The sequence below is a fragment of the Morone saxatilis genome, unplaced genomic scaffold, assembly GCF_004916995.1.
Source record: "Morone saxatilis isolate NCDOM2014 unplaced genomic scaffold, NCSU_SB_2.0 Contig6, whole genome shotgun sequence".
Lineage (NCBI taxonomy): Eukaryota > Metazoa > Chordata > Actinopteri > Moronidae > Morone > Morone saxatilis.
In genome coordinates this window covers 6,286,637-6,312,100 of record NW_023340206.1, presented here as the reverse complement: position 1 = coordinate 6,312,100, position 25,464 = coordinate 6,286,637, and the positions used below count along the sequence as shown (strand labels likewise).

Below are 25,464 nucleotides of genomic sequence, written 5' to 3'. Positions count from 1 at the left end.
CACAGGCTTTACCGATGTGTACTTATCATGTATGTGTTTTGCGAGTGTTTGAAGATGGCACCACATACAAGAAAAACTGCTCACCCAGACTTCTACTTTCTTGTGCCATAAGACAGTTTAGTATTTATTAAGCAACAATAAATGTTGTGGTGCCTGTGTTTTGTATTGCAAAATGTCTTTCTTTTAGCTTTCTTTCTTTGTTTGTTCGTTTCCACTATTAAACCCTCATGATAAAAGGCATACGATAATATAGCATCAGTGCATGTGATATTTTCTAGGCCAACCAGTGTCCCACAGTCGGCAGTTCGACTGTGACTACACACATATCCACCATACAACCCAGCACTCTTCTGGAGGGCTTGTTGCTGCTCTGTTTATATATGACATGTGTCTATAAAATGTCAGATATAGTGAATAATGCCCATCGCAGTTCAGTCATCTTCAAGTGTTTTGTTTTGTCCAACCAAAAGTTGGAAGATGTTTACATGATGTTACATTACAACATTAGTAATATTGGCAGTATATAATGTTATATGTTCTTTATCATGAGGACAGAACAGTGGGTCTTCTGTTCTTCCTTTGACTAACCCCTATACCTTTCTCTCTATCTCTCCAACCTCACTCTTTTCCCTTCTCTCCATCCCTCCCTCTCTGGCAGAGGAACGCTCTGTTTGCCATCTCTCCAGCCACCATGGAGGTGTTGATGCGGGTGCTGGCCGACTGCTCCATGGGTAGCTGCTCCTCAGATGAGGGCGAGGACTGGGACAGCGAGGCCCCCGACCGTAAGGCGCTGCTGACACTGGGCTGCCTGCGGGAGGTGGTGCAGCGCCTCCTGGCCTCAAGCTCTGACCAGCGGCAAGTGGAGATCGCCTCCGTGCTGGAAAACTACTTCAAGCTGCTCAACTCGGACCCGGCAGCTGTCGTTGCTGCCCGACAGCAGCAGCAGGCCAAGGGTCGAGTGCCGACACTAGGCCGACACTGGGAGAGCCGATTCGTGGCGCTGCAAGTACACATGCTAGGTGCTTAATTGACAATAATGGTCACTTTTTAACATTATGTTATTGATTATATTCCTTTGAGCTGTTCTGGCTTGTTGAATTATGATTTGCATACAGGGAGGCCAAGCTAATATGACTTATACTACCCTTTCAATGTCTGTCTTGGTTCTTTTTCTCTCTCCATCTTCGTCTCTCTTTGTTTCTGTGTCTTTTCGTCTGGCTGTCTCTGTCTGTCTCTCCTGCCATCTCTTAGACACTATCAGGGACATGTTCCTGTGTTCCGACAGGCCAGTTCTACAAGCCATCTTCCTCAACAGTAACTGTTTCGAGCATCTGACACGACTGCTGCAGAACAGCAAGGTAACAGTGCAAGTCTTTCTGTCTAAATATACCTTGAAGACACAACTTGGTTACAGTGTGTGAGTGGCTGCATCTGGTGTTTGATCATTCTAAGTTTATGTTTGTAGCTCAGAACTGGGCCAAATTGAACAATATTCCTAATGTATTAGTTAGTCTTGACCATATCTTGTATCTGATACTACAAGCTAAAGTAGTATCAGTATTTAAAGTCCTATTCTTATATGAATTTGTTTTTATACTTTGATACAAGGACTCACAGTTGTACAGTATAACTTGCTGCTTTTTGCAGTTGCATTTTGTTGATGATGAAAACCAGCTTTGATAAAAGGTTGTTTTAGTTTAGATAAATTCCTGAAGTTGAAAAAGTAGTCAGGTCCTTTGCTTAACTTAAAGAAATCTTAAAGTTATCATCAGCAGTATACACTTAAAGTATCAAAAGTAAAAGTACTCAGAATGGCCCTTTTTTAGAATGTTATATATACCTTATTATTTGATTATTATTATTACTGATGCATGTAAGCAGCATTTTACTGTTGTTCCTGGTCGGGGTGGAGCTAATTTAATTCACTCGACTAATCTATGACAATGCGTCGTATTATATTTGGTAATAATATGTTTTGTTTGTAAAATCTAACCCGGCAAAGTCTTAACTATATATGTCAAATAAATGTAGTGGAGTAAAACGTATAATCTTTCCCTCTGATCTATAGTAAGGTAGAGATATAAAGAAGCTTGTATATACTCAAGTAAAGCACCAGCACCTCAAAATTGTACTTGAGTAAATGTATTTTCCAATATTGAAAGTAGTTTTGGATTGATTATTTCCCTCTCTGGTAAAGGACCTTCTGTTGTTGTGAGGGTGTATTCACAAAGGATCTAACCACTAGGAGTCATCCTGAATGGCACTAAAAGTTTCTCTGAAGAGCATTTTACAAAGCTGCAGAGAGCCACTTTTAGTAAGGAACAAAGAGAACTCGTAAGCTAAGAGAAGGGACAGGGTCGACCCTGTTGCTATGGATTTTCTTTGAATGAACTTACTGAGTATGTCTGCAGTGATAGTTTGACAGGTGTCCAGTCTTTGTCAGCGATTTAGTATTAAATTAGATGGATCAGCCCCAATATAGCCCCAGGTGTTTAATATGTAATTTGCTTTAGCCTGTATGTCCTGTTATAGTTAGTTTCAGCGTGAGAAAAAGCATTTTGCCCACCTTGCATGTTTACCTCCCCACAGCAAGGCTGGATCACCAACACGCCCCCGAAAGGGACTCCTGCCGAGGGTCATGGCTTTTAACCTCTCACCCTCTCCTCCACTTACAACATCTTTCCTTCCCCTGCACCACCCTCTGACTCTCCCTTGTCTCCATTTTCTCTCTCTATCGACCTCCCCACATGCCATGTTGACATGTTGCCTGTTGTGTGTGTCAGCTGGTTAATGCTAGGTGCACGGCGGCAGACAAGGACCAGAAAGATATAACCAACAACAGGTTACTGACAGGAGAGAGGGACACTCAGGTACCACCGAGAAAGCCCCCACCTTAACTCACCCAACCCCCCCCCTCACATCATCCATCTACCTGCCCCTTGCCCTCACCTGCTGCCAAGTCCCAAGACCTCACCAGAGCCACTCCGCAGCAAGACACTTACACTGCTTTGTCCCGGATAATTATTTGTAATTGGATCATGTCTCAACAGAAAACTCACTGAGTCGTTGGGCTGTCAGACTGCTGGCAGGCAACACACTTAGTTGTGTGTGTGTGTGTTATTTATTTAACTGTTACACCACCATGTTCGTGGTGTTTTCAGATTCATACATTATTTCCTGTTGCACTACTTGTACCGGCCTGTTTTATTTGTGGCTTACTAATAATTCACCTTTTTAAATGAAATTGTGTTCAAGTTAATGTAGGTCTTGTAAGTACTTTATGAACTGTATTTTCTTATTCACTTTCTTGCTGAGAGTTGGAGGAAAAGATCGATACCATTCTCATAGCTGTCTGTCAAATATAAAGCAACAGCCATCATAATGAACAGATATAAAGTGGTGAACCCCACCCATCTGATCCCTTAAACAGGTTAGGAAGGCAGAAAGTAGCTTGTAAGCATCCGTTATAAGAATGACATGAAGGATTCTCAAGCGTGAACCTGACTCTAGATAAACTGAAAAAATGTGGCCTTTTAAAACTTTTGTTTTCCTGAAAGCTCTATGACATGAAGCTGTCACTTATAGTACCTGTGTGATAAGTCTGAGGCCCGTCTTTTGAATGGTGTAGTGTCAGCTATCAGTCAGAGCTCTCTCATTGAATCATCTCATGTGCACAAAAAAGGTCACTTGTTCCCCTCAGAGTATACCAGCTTTCATTCTGCTCTTTGTACTGCTTCTACTCACAGAGCCACCTTTTATACAGTATAATCCCTCCACTGATCTGGATAATGTGAATACAGGTGGACGAACCAACATGAAGACACACACACACACACACACACACACCAGTGTGCCTTTGTTGTTGTGCAGCTGTAACCCGATGCACTGGCAGATGCTGCAGCCTGCTTGACAGGTTTTTAAACATTGAGCTTTTGTTGTTTCCGAGGTCACCTGCAAAACTGAAGCTTAGTAGTTTAAAGCAGCGTTTTAGTTAATTAACAACAGAGAGATGTAAAAGTGATGCAGATGTAATTAAAAAGCAAAAACTGAAATTCCAAAACCAGAAGTGACCCAAAGTGCTAAATGTCTTGCTGTGGAGTGACCCCTTTGCCTCTATCACAGCTATGTCATTTCATTTATTTTATTACCATTTTCCTCACGCCCCTCCCTCCCTCCCTCCCCACCACATTGTCCTGGTTTTCTGCGGTACATGCTATGGGTTCCACAGGAATGCTATCACATTGGTCTGGTGTGTGTTCTCACAGAGTTCAGTGGTTTGAGGTGATCTGGACTCAGTGACAATGATCTTAAGTGTTTAATTCTCACCACAGTCCCTCTCCAGCTAGTCCAAGACTCTCTGTAGGATCAACCGGTCTACAGCTGCATGTTTATTCTAACGGGTTCAGTGACCCGGAACATGTTTGACATGAGCAGGACAGAGCTGGATGGAGATGTGTTTGTGTTTATTTTTCATGGTTTGGTTTGTGTTTTATGGGATGCATGCTTTTTGTGAATATGAGGAAAAAGAGTGAGGTTCTTCTTTGTGGCTGTGTGTGGAGGTGGGTGTTTTATTTTTCTTTCTTTTCCTTTTTAGTTTTTTACCGAGCCCTGAGAGCTTCCTGCTCCAGTCCAATCATTGTGCTATTTAAAAGGATTGTTTTCTACCTGGAGCAGAAAGACAACACTATCCTTATCTGCACTGTAACATCTGCAGTACAAGCTTTGATGCCAGCTCGTACTGCAGTGTCAAACTACCATCATGATGATTTTACTCACGTTTTCACCCACACTAATTGAATCAAACTCCAAGGCATCTACTTAAGTCTCCCTTTTATTCCTCTAAGTGTGATGCATGTCATATTCACTGCTTTAAGTAATTTGATTTCATTTGATCATCCTCATTTCAGCATTACAAACCTTATATATGAGTGTGGCTTTATGCATGCTTATCACTTTATTAAAGTGCTATAGCATTCATCTGGAATAAGAGGAGATTTGACTTGTGTCCAATCATCTTTTACAAACTCTGCCCGGGAAAAGAACAAGTGATTGGCGGTGGTGAGTGACTGACAAGTCTGATTTTCCTGCAGGTGTTTCAAGGGCGACTAGACTCCCTCGCTGTAGCAACCATCAAAGCCCTGACAACAGTGATGCACAAATCACCAGCTGCAAAGGTAACAGGAACATGCATTTCATTACATGCAATATCTATAGTCCCGAATTATTTTGGCTGAATTCTAAAGCTCTATAATTTCAGTATTATATTTTTTTAACATATTTGCAAAGTGTTTAAATAAAATAGAGAGAAAGTAGAATTATACAACAAAGAGTAAAACCAGACAAATCAGATACAATGAAAATATTTGCAGAGGAAATATGAAACCATACAAGTCACTTTAAAAGCCAGTTTGTCTTTAGCTGATATTTAAATAGAGCAATACAGATTGTGAATGGTACTTCATTCCACAGTTTAGTGCCGTGACAGGAAACGTACAGTCGCCCTTGCTTACAAACTTTTACTTTCACTGTATGCTGAGTAGAGAGAGTTAAAGTAATCATCAGGCTGGAATTGAAGCCAGGCTGCTGCGGTTAGGACTAGGATACTCACTCTTCCAGGTGAGGTAACTGCCCCAGCCTGCACAAAATTGACATGTCAGGTCAAAGCTACCAAGTTCCATAGAAACCAGACAGGCCTGAAACCATTCAAGAACAAAGCCGCTCATTATTGAGTTATTCAGGAAGAGAAGAAAATGTTGTTCGAGAAGTTTACAAAACTAATTTGAATTCCATCAATCAAATGAGAAACTCTGGGAAGGAAATTGAAGTGGCCATGTAATTGTATTCATGTAATTGTATTTTCATTATTTTTTCCGCCGCCCCTGCAGGAGGTGTTCAAGGAGAGGATTGGTTACAATCATCTGTATGAAGTGCTCACTTCACTCGGCCAGCCGTCACGGCACCTTCTCAAAGAGCTGATGAACATGGTGAGAGAAAGATGGTGCTTGGTGTTGATTGTTCATCTAGTCAGCCTCCTGTATTATATTTTTTGGTCTGGTTGAATGATGTCCTGTTAACATTCTTTGTTGCCTGATTAAATAAACAATTCTTGAATCCACTGCGTCTCTACCTGTTTGTATTTTGTGTGTAGGCGGTGGAGGGCGAGCACACCTCAGTGGGACTCCTGGGCATCAGTAACGTGGAGCCCTTGCTGCTGCTGGTCCAGTGGCTCCCAGAGCTGGACTCATCGGAGCGGCAGCTTTTTACTGCCGACTGGCTCCGCCGCCTCAGCTGCCTCAACCGCCAGACCCGCGCCACCTGCGTCAACGCCGCCATGGTCATGCGAGCGCTGGCCGCCCTGGAGTGCCACGAACAGCTGCATCGAGCTTGCGCCGAGAGTCTTTTGGGGCTGGTGGGTTCACTGGGCTCCCAGTCGTTGAGCGCCAGGGAACTCCTGGGACTCGTGCGCCTCCTCAGGCCTCCAGAGTCCACTCAAGCACACCCTTATGTAGGTCCTGCCCTGAGAGCCCTCCTGGCCATGGTACGAAAGCAGGGCCTGGAAAGTGCCATGCAGTACTTTGACCTGTCACCCAGCATGGCCGGCATTGTAGTCCCAACAGTGCAGCGCTGGCCAGGCTCTGCCTTCAGCTTTGTCGCCTGGTTGTCACTAGATCAGGACCAGTTGGGCCCACCCAGCAAGGACAAGAGGAAGCAGCTCTACAGGTGAGAGGACAGGAGAAAGAATAAATGAAAGTAGATAGGAGAGAAAGCATTATTAGAAGATATATTCACTATTTCTTGTGATATTCCCACACTGTCTTGCAGTGCCGAAATGATCATAGAAAAAGTTCTGTATGTCAACAGTTTTCTTATATTTGATCCTGTACAGCTTTTTCACCCCGGGGGGGATGGGGTTTGAGGCCTTCATTAGCTCAGCGGGTGTGCTAGTGGTTGCTGTATGCACGAAGAAGGAGTACGTCACTGTCATGCTGCCCGACTACTGCTTCTGTGACTCTCTCTGGGTGAGTCAGACTTAATGACATCTGTTGAAGTGCCACTGAAATATGGAAATGTAGACAGAATAAAAACACCAACGCAGCACAGTTGGGCTAAAAGTCTGAACATCCTACAGTCTGGCAACACTCACATCACCCTGCATTTAGAAGATTAACACCTTTCAGCCTAATGTCTTGTAGACTGATTAAAGAGAGTAGAGATTAAAGGGACTGAACTCTGTCTGAATTTCTGTTTACAGCACAGCATCGGTGTGGTGCATGTACCAGGAAAAAGGCCGTTTGGACAGAGTCTCGTATACATTTATGTGGATGGGCAGCAGAAACTGTCTGCCCCCCTCAAGTACCCCATCATGACAGAGGTGAGTATCTGAATTTAATCACAAAAGACTTGTTGTTGTTGTTTCTAATGTATTAATGTTTATAAGAAGAGAATACTCACTCCCCTATCTTATTCTGTTCTCACCAACAGCCATTCACCTCCTGTTGCATTGGCTCAGCGGGCCACCGGACCACTACTCCCCCGCCCTCCCAGATCCCAGACCCTCCCTTCTCCTCCGCCACAACACCCACCACTCGCTCCTCGCTGGGCGGCATCCTGTCGCCGCAAACTTGGGGGGGGCTGCTGGGGGGGAAGTCTGAGACAGTGACAAAGCTCATCTCTGCAGGGACCCAGGACAGCGAGTGGGGAAGCCCTACCTCGTTGCAGGGCCAGCTGGGAAGCGTCATGGTCTTCCATGAACCCCTACAGCCCAACCACATGAAAGCCATCTGTAGTGCTGGTAAGAAGGGGGAGCCGGTGTGAGAGGAGGAAGAAGAGGAGAAGAGTATGCATCATAGATTTAGTAAAAAAAAAGTGTTTTTTGTCTTCTCTTTCTCTCTTAAATTCGTTTTCTGTCTTCTATGTAGGTCCAAACTGCATCTCTCCATTCAAAACCCAGGAATCAGAACTCGGCGACCTTTCAGCCAAAGTGCTGCTGCATTACTCCCCCAAGGTGATTGGACCACTGTGGTTTCAGCCATCCCTTCTTAAAGCTTTAAAGTTTTATCAGTAAATCACAGGGTCGTATCAGTTCATTCAAGACAGTTATAAGTTTTTACTTTTGTAGGAATGAGGAATTCTGCTTTGTCAAGTGTAGTTATTTTTATTCCCTTTAATGAGTGGAAGATAAAATTATATTCTCAACAATTGTATTAATTATTTGGAGGAAATCTGCTAACTGTTAACTAAACACGGTCTTTTTGTCAACAGGCGTGTAGGAATCCCATCTGTCTCGATCTGTCTCCAAACATGCTGCACGGCCGCCTGACTGGAAATAAAGTTGTCAACTGGGATATCAAGGTGGGAGGAAAATCCGACTCATGCTGTCGTCTAATTGTTCTGCGCTCAGAGGAATGTCGCACGGATGTACTGTATATATCTTTGAAAATGTGTTACGTGTGTGGCAGGATATGATCAACTGTGTTGGCGGCCTGCCAGTGCTCTTCCCTATACTGGAGCAGTTGTCTCTGGTGACCCCTGATCAACAAGCCAGTGATCCCGCAGCCGGGTCAGACTTCATCACCCCTGATGTGACCACGCCAGCCGACGGAGATTGGGTCATTCTACCATCCAACAGGGCTTCAGGTCTGTTCTGCCACAACCTGCAATAACATATTTCTTTTTTACCTCCTCGTTTCTCTTTACTCTCAATTTAATCGTGGAACTGGGGCACAATTTCTGTTTCAGAGGCACGCCTGGAGAAAAACCTGGTAGCCACCTTCCTGTTGGTGCTGAAGCATTTCCTGCAGAGACACCCAATCAACCAGGAGAATCTGCTCCACTCGCATGGTGTCGGTACACTGGGGGCCCTGCTGCAGAAGGTCTCTGTTTAATCTTAATTCTGCACATGGTTAACATTACCGGGGTGTCAGGATGTAGTTTCAGGCACTGTGCACAGAACGAGACTCTGGGTGCTCCTCAGATTCTGTGAAAGAGATCTGCTTCATGTCTACTTCACTCACACAAATCATCAATGTCTTGCCCAAATTAGTAATAGCTTTTAGGAATATTCTAAACAAATGTCTTGGCTTGTTAATACCACCACTTTCCTTTGTTCAAATATGTCAGAGGAAAACAGTTTGCTGTGTAATAAAAAATATGAAGTTTGTCTTGAGAAAAGGCCAGTTAATCAGTCAATAAACTGGTGAAATGTTTATAATTTATACTTGAAGACCACAAGGGACAGTTTACAGCGGAAACATAAATACCATCCCTCTCTGCAGCTTGTGACCTTATGACAATGCAAGTTGCCTAATTATAAGGGGTCTCCTGATAATACTTGACAGGCATGAGTCACACTAATTTTTTTTTAGCACTGCTTTAGTTTTTTGGGCATATAAAGTTACTTCCTCCTTCAGATGAGTGCAGTTATACAAAAAGAAGAGTTATCTCGAATGATGTTTTAAAAGCACTGGTCACTTTCTCCCAGTGGTGTGCATTTCACAGTGTATTAATTACAGAAGATCTCCACATAAGCCTCTTGTTTTTCTCCATATTCAAACTGGATTAGTTGGTTTCTGTAGAGGAGGAATTAAGAATCTCTGTTGACTGACTATTTTTGAAGCCTACAAACGGCCACTTGTAGCTTTTATTACATCATTCATACTGTATGAGACTCACATGGTATGCATTCAAAAATTAATTCACCTCAGATAGCTTTTGTCCCTTTCTGAAGGTCGGTGTCTGTTTGTTCTGTGCGCCTGTGTTTTCATCTCCTTCGTGTCTTTCTGTTTCTTCCACCTTCTTTTGTCTTGTGTGAGTGCCTCAGTATTTTTGTGATTTTATCGAAGGTGCTGGAAATGCCACTGAATCATGGGAAAATAAAAGCCTCCACAGAGACCAAGATAAAAGAAAATGCCTTAGATGTGGTAATAGTTCCTCTAGGCGAAGTAACCACACCCTGTAAATGGAAAAAAGCAAATAAACCATTGATGCGTTTCTCCATCCCAACATGTTCCTTATCTGTTTAGCTGAGGCGAGTTATGGGTGTAAGGCATGACTTATACTTGTTTGCCAACAGGCTTTATCATTGTTTATGAAACTATACTATAAGTACCTGTTTACGTTGCTTCTTAAAAGGCCCCTTTTAAGATCACAAAATATATTTTTCTGTAATCTTCCCCTTTCTCTGTTTGATCATTTTGCATGTGTGCCAGTAAATGTGCATAAAATTGTACGAAGAATAGTGAAATTCAATCTATTGTTTTTGTATGTGTTTAGCTGCCAGCAGGTCACGTGGACGTCAGCGTGTTGGTTGCTATGCAGCTTCTGATAGAGCAGGTGACATATGAGAAGAACCAGGCTCTGCTGCAGCAGCTTCACACACATTTATTGTTCAACTTCAACATCTGGAACAAAGGAGACTTCCCTCTACGCATAGGTTAGATCTATATGTATGCATGTAATGTGTGCGTGTGTGAGCAGGAGCATGTGCAGGCATACTCGGGGTGAAATCAGGTAAAACTTAAAAAAGGGAAATAAGAAGTAATTGCATTACAGTAGTCATTACGAAGGGTGTTGTACATGAAGCTGCCGACAATTCGTCCAGAACAACATGTAAAGTATAATAGGAATGTAACTTCCCAGAAACCCTGCTGGCTGCCTGGCAACGCTTGTTCTAGCACATAACCTCTTAAAACAACAACTTCTCATTTTTACACGTCAGTTTTTGTTTTATACATAATATATGTAATATAGCGTGTTAATTAGTAAGCCTTAGATGTCATAGTAGTCAGATTAGATTTTAAGTTTGGACAGGCTAGCTGTTTATGCTAAGCTAAGCTAACCAGCTGCTGGCTCCAGCTTCATATTTAACAGACGCATAAAAGAGTGGTATCATCTTCTCGTCTAACTCTCAGCAGGAAAAAGCAAATAAGTGCTTAATTTTAAAGGTTACAGTTTAGAGTAGATTTGTGAAGGTTAAATGTTAATATAAATACAGTGTGAGTGATGCAGTCCATTAACTATTTCATTCATCTATTTATTCTGCATTTCCCTGCATTTTCTATGTACAGTATGCATGTATATTTATACATCCTTAAGGCTTTTGTGTGTCCCTGATTGAGACTGTTGTCTTCCAATGAAGGTCATATCCAGTACATGTCCACGGTCATCAAAGATAACAGGAAGCAGTTCAGAAAAAAATATGGAGTTCAGTTCCTTTTGGACACGATACGTCTTTGTTACGGGTGAGATCCCGTTTCCCAAAGTTCATACCCCGTCAAATACATCGAGTCTGTTTTTCCCAAAACATTATTGTCACCTGCTCTGTGCTACAGGAAGAACAGCAATAAAGAGAGCGAGCTGAGTGAGGATGATATTCGTACCATCCGGGCGTCTCTCTGCGGCCTCATCAAGTACTACATGAGCAAGGGCATGTCACAGGAGGAGATGCACAGCATTCTGGGATACATCTCTGCCATTGGAGATGAGGAGCAGGTGAGGGGGTCGGGTCAGATGTTATGGTATCACTTAAAAGATCTTTAAATAAACCTGTTTATGTTTATGATGCATTACAGCAGCAGAAAGGAAATGGTGACTTTAAATCTTACAATAAATCGTAAGTGATTATCATACGCATCGGGATAGTACTTGTGCTGTTCTACTAACTCATACAGAAGCCTAATGAGAGTGTCCCCAGCAAAGACAAGAATACTCCCTACTAAGTTATTATTAGTGCATGCTTGCCGGATGACCCATATATTGTGAAACGGGTTAATGCCAGCCAGTCCTGCTATTTGAGGAGTTTATTGTAAAATAATATGACCTTTTGCTGCCGGATTTTCCCTCTGAGACTTAGTGCAGTGATGCCTGAACAGGAAGCTATCAGCTCGTTTCCCACCTGGCAGCTGCTTTGCCAGCGTCCCTCTCTCTCTCTCTCTCTCTCTCTCTCTGCATTATTTTTAAACGTTTTCCTCTCTGTAAGCAATATCCATCAGTGGCTGTTTGCTGAAACAAACCACTTAATTTCTTGACTGTTTTCCTCTACACTCGCTAGTTCTCACAGGACTCGGTATATGTCACCTATTTTGTGAAGTCATTTTCCGCCTCTTGTCACACCTCCACCACTTCTCTCCCCTTTTTTTTTTTTTGTCCCGTCTTGTTTTTCATTTTGTCTGTCACTTTGAATATCCTCTTACGCTGCAGTACTATATGTGGAAGCTTACGTCATCCTCTATGAACATATGGTCAATATAATCGCATGAGCCTCCTCCACTGCTCGGCATCTGCCATGTCTCTGACTATTTATCCATTCACTAAACCAGTGTTCAAATGCTGCAACTACGACAAATTCACTTTATTAAAACACATTCTTTAGTTAAACTTAACATGCGTTGTGCAGATGTAGATCTTGCAATACAAATTTAAACTAGCCCAATTTCTGTGCTTGTTAAGAGTGATATGACATTCACAACAAGCTGTTTTACTGTCTTTTAGTGCTATAATTTCCTTCTCAAAATGTAGAACAAGTAATCTTGACTATGTAAAGGTAACTAGTTGTGGTTGTCTGCGTTGCAGTTGTGTGGGCTGCTGGAGTTGTTACTCAGCCTTCTTCAAAGCAGTGTTGCCAGAGACCAGCTCTTCCTGCTCCTCTTTGAGCCCGGGGCGGCCGACTCCTGCTACGCTCTCCTGCTCAACAGCAAGCACTCGGATCGACTCCGAGAACTCGTCTTCAAGGTGGGTTACAGCCAACCACACCTGGGAGGTGCAGAAGAGTCAGGGAGTTTAAATTAACTCTCACATTAGTACGTTTGTATCGATCATGATCAACTATCATATGAATATAGCAATAAATCAGCAAAAATGAGAATCAAAATGTTCTCTTCTCTCTCCTACTGCACAGTTATTTGAGCGCATGTTGCGCTGCGACCGCGTCTATGAGAAGAATAAACAGCGTTTGCGGCTGAGGGAGGCAGGCTATGCCGGCCTTTCACTGCTGTTCTCCGAACTTCACATCACTCCCACGCTGATCCGCTGTCTCCTCAACCAGGTCCTCCACACAGGTCAGCTTCTCTTATTTAAATAACTTAAGTGTGTTTGACACTGCTTAGTAGCTGCAGTCAGTACGTGTAGTGTCACTGGTCAGTCTGGCTATTTCCCAGTTAGCTCTGTTGTTGTAAATCTTAGATTTAATTCATTCAGCCGAAGTTGAAGCTTTTAGTCAATTGGTCAGTGAACAGGGTTTTTTTTTTTTTTAAAATATATATCCGACAACATTTTCTGCTGCCCATTAAGGCCCGTACCATTACGTGTTATTTGAATCAATGGAATCAATTTGATGGGTCCTCACAGAACGCTAAGCCAGTATACATTATTTATTTATTTTTTCTTTGAACAGAGGAGCAGTGTGGATTTACCTTCACTCAACTCCAGTCACATACACAACACACTGTTAAAGGCTGAACGTGGCTGTAGAGAGGCTGAAAAAAATGTCTGACCAATACTTTGTACAGATCAGTGAAGCTCAGTTGGAAGCAGTGAACAGAATCGCTCCCCATCTGTAATTTGGAAAGAAAACATATAATAGCATTAACACGTGGAAGCACCAAATGCACAAAATGTAAGAGTGTGTGTGTGTCTAAAATCCACAGATCACGTGGTGAACTACAAGGACCTGATGTCTCTGGTCCAGCTCACTCACCGGGCTGGACCGAGCGTACGCCTCATCGTCTGCAAGAGGGTGAGGAAACGCCTGCAGACACTATTGATTATATATATTGTATAACAGCAGACACAGGAAATAACTGAAAGTCCCAGCAATTGATTAGTATCGTCAAATGCTTTTCACATTGATTTCTATTTCCTTTCTTCTCTTTATGCCCTTGTTTCCCTTCATCCATTATTTCCTTACACCCCCCTCACACACACACACACACACACACACACACACACAATGGTTTCTGAGTTTTGTTACTGGTATTTTCATTAATTTTTCTCAACCTACAGCTGACTGAAGCAGCAGCAGAAGGGAATGTTAGCAGTGGTTGGCATTAGCAGTGACTGAATCTTAATCTAGTGAACAGTTAACAGTGATGCTGATATCAGTGAGATACAATTACAAACAGTAACGCTAGATTAGATGCATGCATCGTTTCCTGAATGCCCTTTTGCTTTAAATTGTCGACCATGAATAGTATAAAAACAGGGATTTCATAAAAATCTTGAAAATTATAACTTTAGTGATTAATTGTAATTGCCTGTTTTGAGATCAGTTTAGTACCCTCCATTTGCTTTATTGTTGTTTGTATCTTATTCTCTTAGCTCTAACAAGTTTATTTATATCTTGTTTGTAATGATCTAATAATCTTTTAAGTTTCAACTCTTAATCATTCCAAATACTTATAATATAACCAGTGAGTATCAGTACATAACAATACTGCATTTTAAATCAAGAACCAGGAATGGTTAAAGAACATCACTAACAAACAGAAACAGTTGTGAATTAATTGTTAATGATTATGAGTTGAATGTTTAGCTTTGAAGATTGTTTTTTTCCCCATCCTTTACCACTTGATGCTACTTGACTCAGTTTTCCCACAGGTCCAATTAAACTTAATCAAACTAATCTTCCTCCTCGGTCTTCAGGTGTACCAGCTGCTACAATCCCAACAGGATGCTGCCGTCCAGATCTCAAGGCAGCAATGTTGGCAGGACACTCTGATGCGGCTGTACCTGCGGGGTGAAGGGTCCTTGCCACTGCGGGGCGCTGACACCATCAGCACGTGCAGCCTGGACCTGAGCCGGTCCAGTGGCAGCAACACTAACCGCCTCGAGCTGCCGCTGGACAGGAGGGCGCGGGCAGGCAGCGCTAGCCGCCTGGACCGGCTAGAGGACGACCGACTCAGCATAGGTGACACTCGGTCTGTGGACAGCCTGGAGAACGGTGACGTCATCTCGCTGCTGGACACGCCATCTTCCTCTGCCTCCACCGAGCCTCCACTACACGTCAAGCCCTGGGTGGTGGGAAAGTCAGGGGGCTTGATGCTGGATCTGTCCCATCTGCAGGCGTACGAGGGCGGGGAAAGCGGCAGCCAAACGCCCGGCAGCATGCCCAGCACACCGTCGCCACTGGAGACCTCTAAACCTTTCCCAGGAAGCTCCGGGGATCGAGATGCAACTTCCTCCCTGACTGAAGACAGCTTTCTCTTCAGTGACAACATCTCACTGGGGGAGTCCTTCAACAATGTTGAGGTGAGAGGGTGTTTGTGACTGACTTTTCATCTTGCTGAGATAGTTCAAGAGAGGATGAGTAAGGGAGAGAGATTTAGGATTACATTGTTGTTTACAGCACTAGTTTATAAAAGGATCAGATCGGCAGTATTTTCTATTTTTGTTATTGCCATTAAATCCCAAGAAAAAGCCAAAACCAACTATTAATTAGTATCTCTGGATACTTTATCAGCCTCATGCCCATTGGTTTCTGCTGAAGATGTAAATTTTTAAAAATGGGTCAAAATATTTATTTTTCTCTTTGAACAAGGCTGTAGTTTTTAGCAATTAACTGGGACTATTTTTCAGCTGCTCTAGTGAGTAGCCCAGAAACAGTTTCTCACGAAGCCCCTAGAAGTTAGCAGATGATAAAATAAAATAAAAAGTGTCTGTATTTCATATGATAGTCTGCATCGGAGGTTGCCTTAATGCTACTAAACAGCAGGAGCTTCCGACTCAGTGGGTGAAATGTCAGCGCCACCTCAGGGAGCCCAACACAGACTTTCATCTAGTGGGCTTCTTTTTGTCATTTCAGTGAGTCACTGGAGGGCAGAGGTGGGATGTGGGAGGCAACCGGTCTCCTCCCACAGCTGGAGACAGTCAGTTATAGAATTAAATATGTTTGGTGTAAATACTAGTTGGGGAATGTGGCAAAGCATTTGATCAGCCCAGTGGTATAAATTAAGCCTGTATGAATGTAGTATTACATTCAAGATAGGGTTGTTTTGTATCAAGAGATAGATTAGAGGCGAGGTCATAGTGAAACTCAGGCCACTATAAGGCTTTGAGAAGTATTTTAACTTATTTTTAAGAGAGTCCAAATTGTTGGTGACATTATATTTGAAATGTTCTTATTAATGTTGTTGTTATTTCTTTACTGTATCCTGTTACCTGCTGCTGCAGTTATAGACCAGAGGGATCAATCAAATTTAATTTAATCTAATCTCCTCTAATGATAACCCCTCTCTGTTTCTTTCTCTCTGGTGTGGTGTCGCCACCTAGCGGGCGGAGGAGGAGCTGTGCAGCATGCTGCTGGAGATTGTGCTATGCGTGATGTGGCGTGGTGTAGAAGGTTCAGATGATTCGGCGTGGCTGGAGCGCGGTCAGGTCTTCTCAGCTCTCACTAAACTGGGAACCGCCAATGAGCTCCTGCTTCCTGTCGACCAGATCAAACTCAGGTCAGTCCTCCATTCGACTGCTGACATGGACAGACCAGGAGCTGAAAACATGCTGAATGCTTTCAGAATCAGGCTCACTAACAGTATCTAATAGTCTCTCTTTCTCTTTTAAGTCTTATGGAACGTATGTTGGAGTGGGCGGTGAGTGATAACCGCGAGGCATCAGCCGCCACGTTGCCGCAGCACACGGAGAACGCAGTGCGGTTGCTTCACATGGTGCAAGACTTCCTGCAGGCTGAGGGCCTGGTCAACCCAGCTCTGTGGACGGAGAAGGTGCTAGAAGAGACCGTGACACTGATGGACAGCCTCATGGTTTGGTACTCGGCCGGCACCCAGTGGTTCCAGCTCTCCCAAGTTGGACTGAGACTGCTGCTGGGCTTCATGGCTCAGGAGGACCCAGAAGTGAGTTATTCTTTCTCTTGTCCACGTTTCTGCCTTGTTTGTATTGCTCCATGTGTATTTCCTTTGCGTGCACAATAATAAATGACCTCTGTCCCAGGTGTGTGCAATGGCCACCGCCAAGCTGAATGGCATCCTGCAAACAAAGGAGGTGTCCAGCCAGGACGAGGCCTGCTACCTGCTAGGTAAGGTGGAGGGCATCCTGCGCCGTTCTGTCCAGGAACAAACGGAGGAGACGTACTCCTTCCTGGTTCCTCTGCTGCGAACGCTGCTCTCCAAAGTCCACCGCCTCCTCTACATGGAGCTGCACCTCCCCCAGCTCCCCGATACCAACGGCAGCCCGTCCTTCTTTGAGGACTTCCAGCAGTACTGCAACTCACCTGAGTGGCGCGTCTACCTCGACAAATACGTATGAGATTTACAGTTCTTATAGATTATATTGGATACAAATTTACTGCAAAATGTAATGTAAATGTTCTCCCTTTTTACTTCCGTTTGTGTTTAGATTATCCCGTACATGAAGCAGTATGAAATCGAAACATTCAGCCAGGGCCATGAGACCATGGCTCTCTATTGGAAGGAGTGCTACGAGGCTTTCATGGTCAGCCTGCATAAGAGAGAGAGGGAGAGGGGTGAGAGCAAGATCCGCTTCCAGGTTAGTTGGATCAATCACTGAAGCCTCTTTTTCTCTGTTTCTGTCCCAGTATGGACTCTATTTATTGTTGCTTTGATCTCCCATGAACTCATCCTCTTCATTTTCCCTCCAGGAGCAATTTGTGGAGCCTTTCTCACGCCGAGGACGCCAAGAGAACCTCCGCTACAACAGCATGTTGAAACAGCAGCACAGCCAGAACAGTGCCACCCTCAGGCAGTGGAAGGCAGCACGCCGGGGTCTGGTGTGTGAGAGAGGCCCCTGGGCTGACAGGTACTGACATCAGCTGCTCTCCTTCTCTGCATTTCTTGCCTTTTTCCACTTTATTCTGTCTACCATAATAATACAAATCAACATCATCAACCTCTCAATATGGGCCAGAACTTTAGTTTATACTTTCAAGCATAGGAAAAAAGCGATTGCAGTAGCAGTGGTGAGGAAAGAAACATAATTAAGAAGAAGAACAGATATAGATAATTTCTGGCGGTGGGAGTATTACAAGTGTGTTTTGTAACCATTTCTAACAGGCAACAGGACAAGATGCACTGGAGGTTGTCGAGTGCTGAGAACTTCTCCCGCATGAGGCTGAAACTGGTCCGTAATTACAACTTTGAGCCACACCGAGAGGCCAGCGCACTGAGAGACAACTTAGGTAAGACAACAGTGCCTCTCTACAGTTTCATTCTGCCTTGTTGTTGGCTTGAGTATTTGGCTTGAGTATTTGGACTAAATTTAAACCTCCAGTGGCCTTAAAGCTGCACATCAGTGTCTCAGTTTGGCAGCAAAAAGTAGCTGCTCCAGTATTCAGTGAATGGATGTGATGATGAGGGATAAGTGTGTGTACAGTGTGCCATAAGCACACTCCAGCATCCAGTCTGCCCTTAATAAACAGATTGTAAAGGACTGACATTAAAAATGGATGGTGATCCTGATTCAAAAGTTGTCATGTAGAACCCAGCTTGTGAGTAAGCAAGTTTAAAACTGTAAATTTTCTGTTTATGGAATGAAAGTGAGCCATTATCTTCACAGCAGGTATGTTTCTGTAGTTTGTCAGCCTTTGACAAGCGTGTAAGAAGTTAACTACCAGCGCTGCCATGTGATATTAACCACCGCGCTATCCCTGGATCCCTCCTCTGAGTTTTTAATCATTTCCTGTCTCTCTTGCTTTGCTCAGGTGTCCATCAGCAGCGTGTAAACCCTGAGTCTCTACTGCTGGAGGCTGTGAAGCAGGTCAAAGTCAGCGACCTGGAAGACGACATCCTGGAGCTGCCCGAGGACGACCCTGCTGCTGCCAACAACCAGTCAGTCGCCAAATACAAAAACCACAGAACCACCGCATTCACGTAATGGATCCTAAGAATTACAGCCTTCCATTCTTTGTCTGTGTCCTGCAGAGTTGAAACAGAGGAGGCAGGCCAGAAGGAGAAGCTGGTGCTGTGGGAGGACTGCGAGTTGGTGACGGTGGTGGACGTTGTGCCTGGTCGCCTGGAACTCACCACCCAACACATCTACTTCTACGACAGCAGCCAGGAGAAAGAGGAAGGTGAGAGAGGCGAAGGAGAAAGTATAGGGGGAAAAAACATCAATACATTTTTACCCACACTAACTGTCTACTTGTTTCCTGAAGGAGTGGGCCACGACTTTAAATGGCCCCTGTCTCAGATCCGAGAGGTCCACCTGCGGCGCTATAACCTACGGCGCTCAGCTCTAGAGATCTTCCTCATCGATCAGACAAATTACTTCCTCAACTTCAAGAAAGAGGTGATGAGGCACAAATGTAACTGCAAAAAATTGGATAATCGTCTAAAGATAGGCAAACTCCTGTTGAGTTAGATTTGAATGTCTAAAAATCCAAGAGAATATTTGATCCCCTCTTTATGTTTTATGTGTTATGTTGTTTGTTTATAATAACATTGTGTTTTTCTTATTAACAGGTGAGGAACAAAGTCTACAGCCGCATGTTGCTGCTGCGATCTCTCAGCCTTTATGGAACCCGCTCCCCACAGGAGCTCCTCAAAGCCTCTGGACTCACACAGGTCAGGAAACAACAATGCAGAGCTCTCATTAACAATTACACACATATACTGTAATGAAATATATGACTTCATTGTATAGGAGTTGATTTTTAAAATGATCTTTGGTATCTGCCTTTATTACTTGCAGAAATGCAAACAGTGTAATCTGGTTTTATTTCAAAAGACAGCACCATCTGTTGTAATCATATTCTCACAGCTGGAGAAAGGACCTTAAACAATGAACTCTAGAAAAGTTTTGTCATACAGAGAGTCATCTTATTTCTAAAAGACTTTCTCAGGTCAAATGATGAACACCGAAACATAATTAATGAATTTTTCTCTGCGCACTGAATATCAAATATCAGACCACAATCTGAGGTTGGGTTTATTTAATGTCTGGTTAGCTGTTCATGAAGGATGGAAACTAATCAATCACAGTCTTACAATCTGAACAATAAACTGTACAAACTCACATGTTGTCAATAGGTGAACTTTAACCTTTTGCTTGTTCTTTTTTTTTCTTTCTCCTGCTTTTGCACAGAAATGGGTGAACCGGGAGATCTCCAACTTCGACTACTTGATGCAACTGAACACGATTGCAGGCAGAACGTACAACAACCTGGCTCAGTATCCAGTGGTACGTTCACTGAACACATTGTACAGCTGTGGTGACTGGATGGATGTTAATAATTTGATCTCACTTATTTGTGTGTGTGTGTGTGTGTGTGTTACCAGTTTCCCTGGATTCTAGCTGACTACACTTCAGAGGAACTGGACCTGTCTGATCCTCGGGTATTCAGGGATCTGTCAAAGCCAGTGGCGGTTCTTAACGAACGCAACGCCAAGGCAGTTAGAGAGAAGTAAGTTTCATCCATCCATACTTCTCATAACTGAATTATCATTAAATATACTATAAATGATATAGAAATATGTCAGCAGCTGGAGGAAGGCACGTTGCTGAAAAGTAAACTTTTTAAATGTGTCCAACAGATATGAAAGTTTCGAGGACCCGACAGGCACCATTGACAGGTTCCACTATGGCACCCACTACTCAAACGCCGCTGGAGTGATGCACTACATGATCAGAGTGGAGCCCTTCACCTCCCTGCACATCCAGCTGCAGAGTGGACGGTAAGACAACCAGACACTCACTGCATTACAGCGACTCCCCCTCTACTGTCCCTCCGTTTGTCCTCAGCGTTGATAGTTAGACGTGTTTGTGCCGCACACACCGCTGCTGTTTCTAGTGTTTTATAATCGCTGCTCATCTGTACCATCCTGCCTCGGCTCAGGTTTGACTGTGCCGACCGCCAGTTCCACTCCATCCCTGCGACGTGGCAGACCCTCATGGACAACCCGAATGACGTCAAGGAGCTCATCCCGGAGTTCTTCTACTTCCCAGAGTTCCTTGAGAACCAAAATGGTGACATTTAAGTTTTGAGTATCCTTTTGAAATTGTTTAAAATATTTATATACAAAACTGTCGACTACTACCACCAAAGTTATGATGGAAGGATTTATTTTCTTAAAGCAGATCAAGAAGCACTGATCCGTCGAACAGTTAAATATTTAATATATTTGTTAGCAAATTCAGACTTTACAGATGGTCACTAGTATAGGACTCGTATGTGATGTATGGATATGATGCAGCCTGTGAATACATATTGTTGTAGAATGGATAAACACATACAGCGATGCAGTTTTTTACTGGGTTTTAGCAACATGGACAAATTGCATAATGCCTTGCTTCTTCTTTTGATCACCTGGTTTAAACGTTTTCGGAGGGACGATGTCTCTGGTGTCTTTTTGAAGATGGTCATAAATATGTTTTGCATTCATTCTCTGATCCCTTTCTTCTTTTTCCTCTATACCTGGCTTCTCTCTTCCTGTTCCTTTGTCCTTTGTTCTCGCCGTCACCCAGCCTTTGATCTGGGTCGCCTGCAGATCTCCAAGGAAAGGGTAAACGATGTGATTCTGCCCAAATGGGCCAAGTCCCCTGAGGACTTCATCTACAAGCATCGCAAAGCCCTGGTGAGATGTAGTTTTAGTTCTGCTGCTGTATAACTTTTCTCAGAGGATATTGTGCAAGAAGAAAAACTGTAAACATTCAAGCTTTTACATCAGTGCAGAATGTTTTTAACTGAATCCCAAACTCGTTGAACCTTTTAGTTACTGAAGATACTACACTATCAAACTCCATTTCACATGAGATTATGCTATGTACACTTTGTTAGCTGTTCTCTGTATTATTTGTGTTTACAAGCACAGTGTGTGTGTGTTTTCATGACAGGAGTCGGAGTACGTCTCAGCCCACCTTCATGAGTGGATCGATCTGATCTTTGGTTACAAGCAGAGGGGCCCTGCAGCTGTGGAGGCCCTCAACGTCTTCTATTACTGCACATATGAAGGTAAAGAATCCAGGACGGTTGCACTATTGTGTGTATAAAGAACTTCAGGCAACATATTGGTTACAGAAAATGTAAATGTAGATTACACCATTACAACCCTAGAGTAAACTTAAATATTTGAGTATTACATCATAAAACACATATTGACTTTTTGGTATTTTATTAACAGTAAAAAACATACTTACTTAGATGTGACAGTTAATTCCTAAAGGGGAAAGCTGATTGAGTGATTGGTGTGGTGTTGCAGGGGCGGTGGACCTGGGGACTGCCGATCGACTGAACGAAAAGGAACCGCGAGAGAGCGCGGTGTGGAAGGCATGGATCCAGCAGACTGGTTCGGACAGACGCGCGGCGCGTGCGCCAGCTTACTCGCGAAGGTACACACACACACACACACACACACACACACACACACCACACCCCTCACACACACACACACACACACACACACACACACACTGGATGCATGAAAAGAAATTAACAAAAAACCTGAAACATATCATGACTCACTGAAGTTTTGTATCTGTAGTGATGGATCAGATTTAGACTTGTGTGTGTGTGTGTGTGTGTGTGACTGCATAGGAGCCCCATCCTGTGCGTCTGCCTCAAGAGGAAGTGGAGAAGAGGAAGGCTCAGCTGGACTCATGTCCTCTCAACATGTTCGAACACCTCAGCGACCTCAAATCCTTCTTTGTTGAGGTTTGAGCCCTCTGCTGCTTATTTACATTCTGATTACTACAGTGCATTTTTTTATGAATATGTCTCTCTAAAATAACCTGGATTTCAATTCTCTCCCCCGTCATGTTGCAGGGCATCAGTGACAATGTGGCGCTGGTTAAAGCCGTGGTGCCAAAGAATCAGTCCCATTCCTTCATCACCCAGGGGAGCCCCGACACCATGGTGAGTCTTGGTGCAAGTAATCATTGTAATAATCATTACAGAGTTGTTTTATATTTATTGTGCTCTTCTGAATTCTAAACAAAAGGAATGATTGACTTCATTGTCTTTGTTTCCAGGTGACGGTTAGTCGGAACTGCCTGGTCGGGACCCATGGGTGGCTGCCTTACAACAAGAACATCTCCAACTACTTCACCTTCATTAAGGACCCCACAGTGTCCAACACCAAGTGAGAACACACACAACACACGTGCAAATACAGTACATTCACAGCACAGCGCCAGCTCATCGCCCTCTGCATTTGTAGGACCCAGCGTTTCCTGTCCGGGCCCTTCGCCCCCGGCGTGGAGGTCACATCGGGACTGTTTGTGGTCTCCCACGATGGCAAGTTGCTCTTCAGCGGTGGCCACTGGGACAACAGCCTCCGGGTCACCTCCCTGGTTAAGGGCAAGACTGTGGGACAGCACATCCGACACATGGGTAAACTCACATTAAACATGTCTCAGTGAAGAAAAGTCTGTTTTTGACTTGTGCCACATTCAAACAAACAGGCCAGGTATGATGATGATGACGGTACTGGTACTTGATGTGGGTTTCCATTCAAAACAATTAACCCCTCCCTGAACTAAATGTATGTTAAATCGGGTGATAAAAATATAAAATGTATGATTGTATATGTGTGTCCTCTAATAGTCTGCGGTTTTGTTCCCCTCTCCTCCAGACATTGTGACCTGCTTGTCAACAGACCACTGCGGTATCCACCTAATCTCCGGCTCCAGAGACACAACCTGCATGGTGTGGCAGGTTCTGCAGCAGGTTAGGACAACCAGGACTCACTTATACATCATGATTGCATTGATCTGCAGAGAAAGTAACAGATTTAACTTCATAAAACTGGGGAGCCAGTATTCATTCCTGGGTTGTAGTATTATTAGTAGTAAATATTATTGAAGCTGTTGTTAACTGATTAATGATAGATAGAACATGCCTAATTCATTGGTCAGCCATTTAAATTAATACTTTAGAAAAAAAACCCTGAGTGGAAACACGAAACAAAAATTGAAATTTTTCAAAGAAATGCACATGCACATAGTTTGTTTGCTCTGTCGTGCAGGGCGGAGCTCCTGTCGGTCTTTATCCTAAACCAGTTCAGGTGTTGTACGGACACACGGACGAGGTGGTCAGTGTCAGTATCAGCACAGAGCTGGACATGGCTGTGTCTGGATCACGGGTAAGAAAGAGTGAAAGATTGACGCTGGACAAAGTATTCAATCATATGCTGAGAAAACAAGCTTGAGTTTAGACTGAGAGTTCGTGGGTATGTGTGTAATTCTGGGTCTTTAAAGGAGAGATTTGTAAGGTTCAGTTGCTTTATTTACCTTTAATTTAAGAACTGCACACAATATGCAAACTCCAATTGCAGTTTATGTGATGTTGATGAAAAATTAAATGAATGTTGAGACTTTTAAAGTTGACTGAAACTTTCTTTTTATTAAAAGTATGCTTTTACATTCAAGTTTGATTAGAAACTAAATTAAACTAAACTGGCAAAAGGTTTTTAGGTAAATTAGTTATTAATTTATCTTAGTTATGGAATAGAAATTGAATATTGTTTGATCCACTATTTCCCAACATAAAAATAGGAACGCAGGTAAAGTGGAGGGCTGTCACCTGGGAAATTACACTATTTGTTATAACTTCTCAGTAAATGAAAGAAAAACTGCTGTGTGGTATTTAACGTGTGCTTCCCCTCTGTGTTTCCCAGGACGGGACAGTGATCATCCACACGGTGCGTCGGGGTCAGTACATGCGCTGCTTGCGACCGCCGTGCGACAGCTCCCTGCCGCTCTCCATCCTCCACCTGGCTGTGTCCTGGGAGGGTCACCTGCTGGTCCACACCTGCCTCGAGGGCAAAGCAACGCTCAAGGTGCAGGCACAGTTTTTATTCCACACCCACAGACACTGCGTGGAAAGATGGGGATTAATCTGGGAAACAAAAATGTTATTCATAGGTGCTTTTTTTCTGTTCCCAGGATAAAAACGCTCTACATCTTTACTCTGTAAATGGGAAGCACCTCTGCAGCGAGCCGCTGAAGGAGCAGGTGACTGATATGTGTGTTTCAGGAGAGTATGTCGTCATCGGCAGCGAGCAGGGATACCTGTCCATCCGTGACCTCTACAGGTAAACTCCCATACCTCCTAAAACTGTCTACTATTATGATGTTATTCCTAAAGCTGTTATCCCCTAACCTTGTCCCGCCTGAGTCTAATGTGGACTTCTCCTGTGCAGTCTGTCGATGAGCATGGAGCCCATGGCCATGCGGGTGCCGGTGCGTTGCGTCTCGGTCACCAAGGAGCAGAGCCACGTCCTAGTGGGCCTGGAGGACGGCAAGCTGATCATCGTGGGCGTAGGCAAGCCGGCGGAGGTAAAGAACTCGCTGAGGAACTACATCGCTCAGAGCCTGGAGGGATCGCCGCTCATGGCCTCCCCCCTGCTGGCCCCGCTTCGAGCTCGCTCACCAACCCGCCTGCTGCACCAGCGCGACCAGCTGGTGTTCAGCCCCACTTCCAGCTCCCACAAACCCTAGCACCTCCTAGTCCATTCCCCTCCCCTCCCTTTCCATTGCTGTAGATCTGACACACACACACACACA

General features: G+C 43.8%; 1 protein-coding gene across 1 annotated transcript in view; it reads left to right on the top strand.

Moving 5' to 3' along the window:
* nbeal1 (neurobeachin-like 1) overlaps positions 1–25,464 on the top strand; it is a 38,470-nt gene that overhangs the window by 12,622 nt on the left and 384 nt on the right. The window contains 46 exon segments of the mRNA XM_035678065.1: positions 659–1,019; positions 1,252–1,358; positions 2,784–2,870; positions 5,091–5,174; positions 5,886–5,984; positions 6,149–6,720; positions 6,887–7,019; positions 7,253–7,372; positions 7,483–7,792; positions 7,920–8,005; positions 8,263–8,352; positions 8,460–8,637; positions 8,740–8,873; positions 10,273–10,432; positions 11,138–11,240; positions 11,331–11,490; positions 12,571–12,729; positions 12,896–13,055; positions 13,644–13,732; positions 14,638–15,243; positions 16,264–16,439; positions 16,553–16,841; positions 16,939–17,247; positions 17,344–17,493; positions 17,606–17,763; positions 18,018–18,142; positions 18,665–18,791; positions 18,885–19,033; positions 19,118–19,251; positions 19,425–19,526; positions 20,047–20,142; positions 20,241–20,365; positions 20,496–20,636; positions 20,798–20,928; positions 21,427–21,536; positions 21,796–21,913; positions 22,161–22,228; positions 22,496–22,612; positions 22,724–22,813; positions 22,930–23,039; positions 23,118–23,290; positions 23,532–23,626; positions 23,925–24,041; positions 24,576–24,737; positions 24,844–24,992; positions 25,101–25,236. Of these exon segments, the coding sequence (XP_035533958.1) occupies positions 659–1,019; positions 1,252–1,358; positions 2,784–2,870; positions 5,091–5,174; positions 5,886–5,984; positions 6,149–6,720; positions 6,887–7,019; positions 7,253–7,372; positions 7,483–7,792; positions 7,920–8,005; positions 8,263–8,352; positions 8,460–8,637; positions 8,740–8,873; positions 10,273–10,432; positions 11,138–11,240; positions 11,331–11,490; positions 12,571–12,729; positions 12,896–13,055; positions 13,644–13,732; positions 14,638–15,243; positions 16,264–16,439; positions 16,553–16,841; positions 16,939–17,247; positions 17,344–17,493; positions 17,606–17,763; positions 18,018–18,142; positions 18,665–18,791; positions 18,885–19,033; positions 19,118–19,251; positions 19,425–19,526; positions 20,047–20,142; positions 20,241–20,365; positions 20,496–20,636; positions 20,798–20,928; positions 21,427–21,536; positions 21,796–21,913; positions 22,161–22,228; positions 22,496–22,612; positions 22,724–22,813; positions 22,930–23,039; positions 23,118–23,290; positions 23,532–23,626; positions 23,925–24,041; positions 24,576–24,737; positions 24,844–24,992; positions 25,101–25,236 (7,455 nt within the window).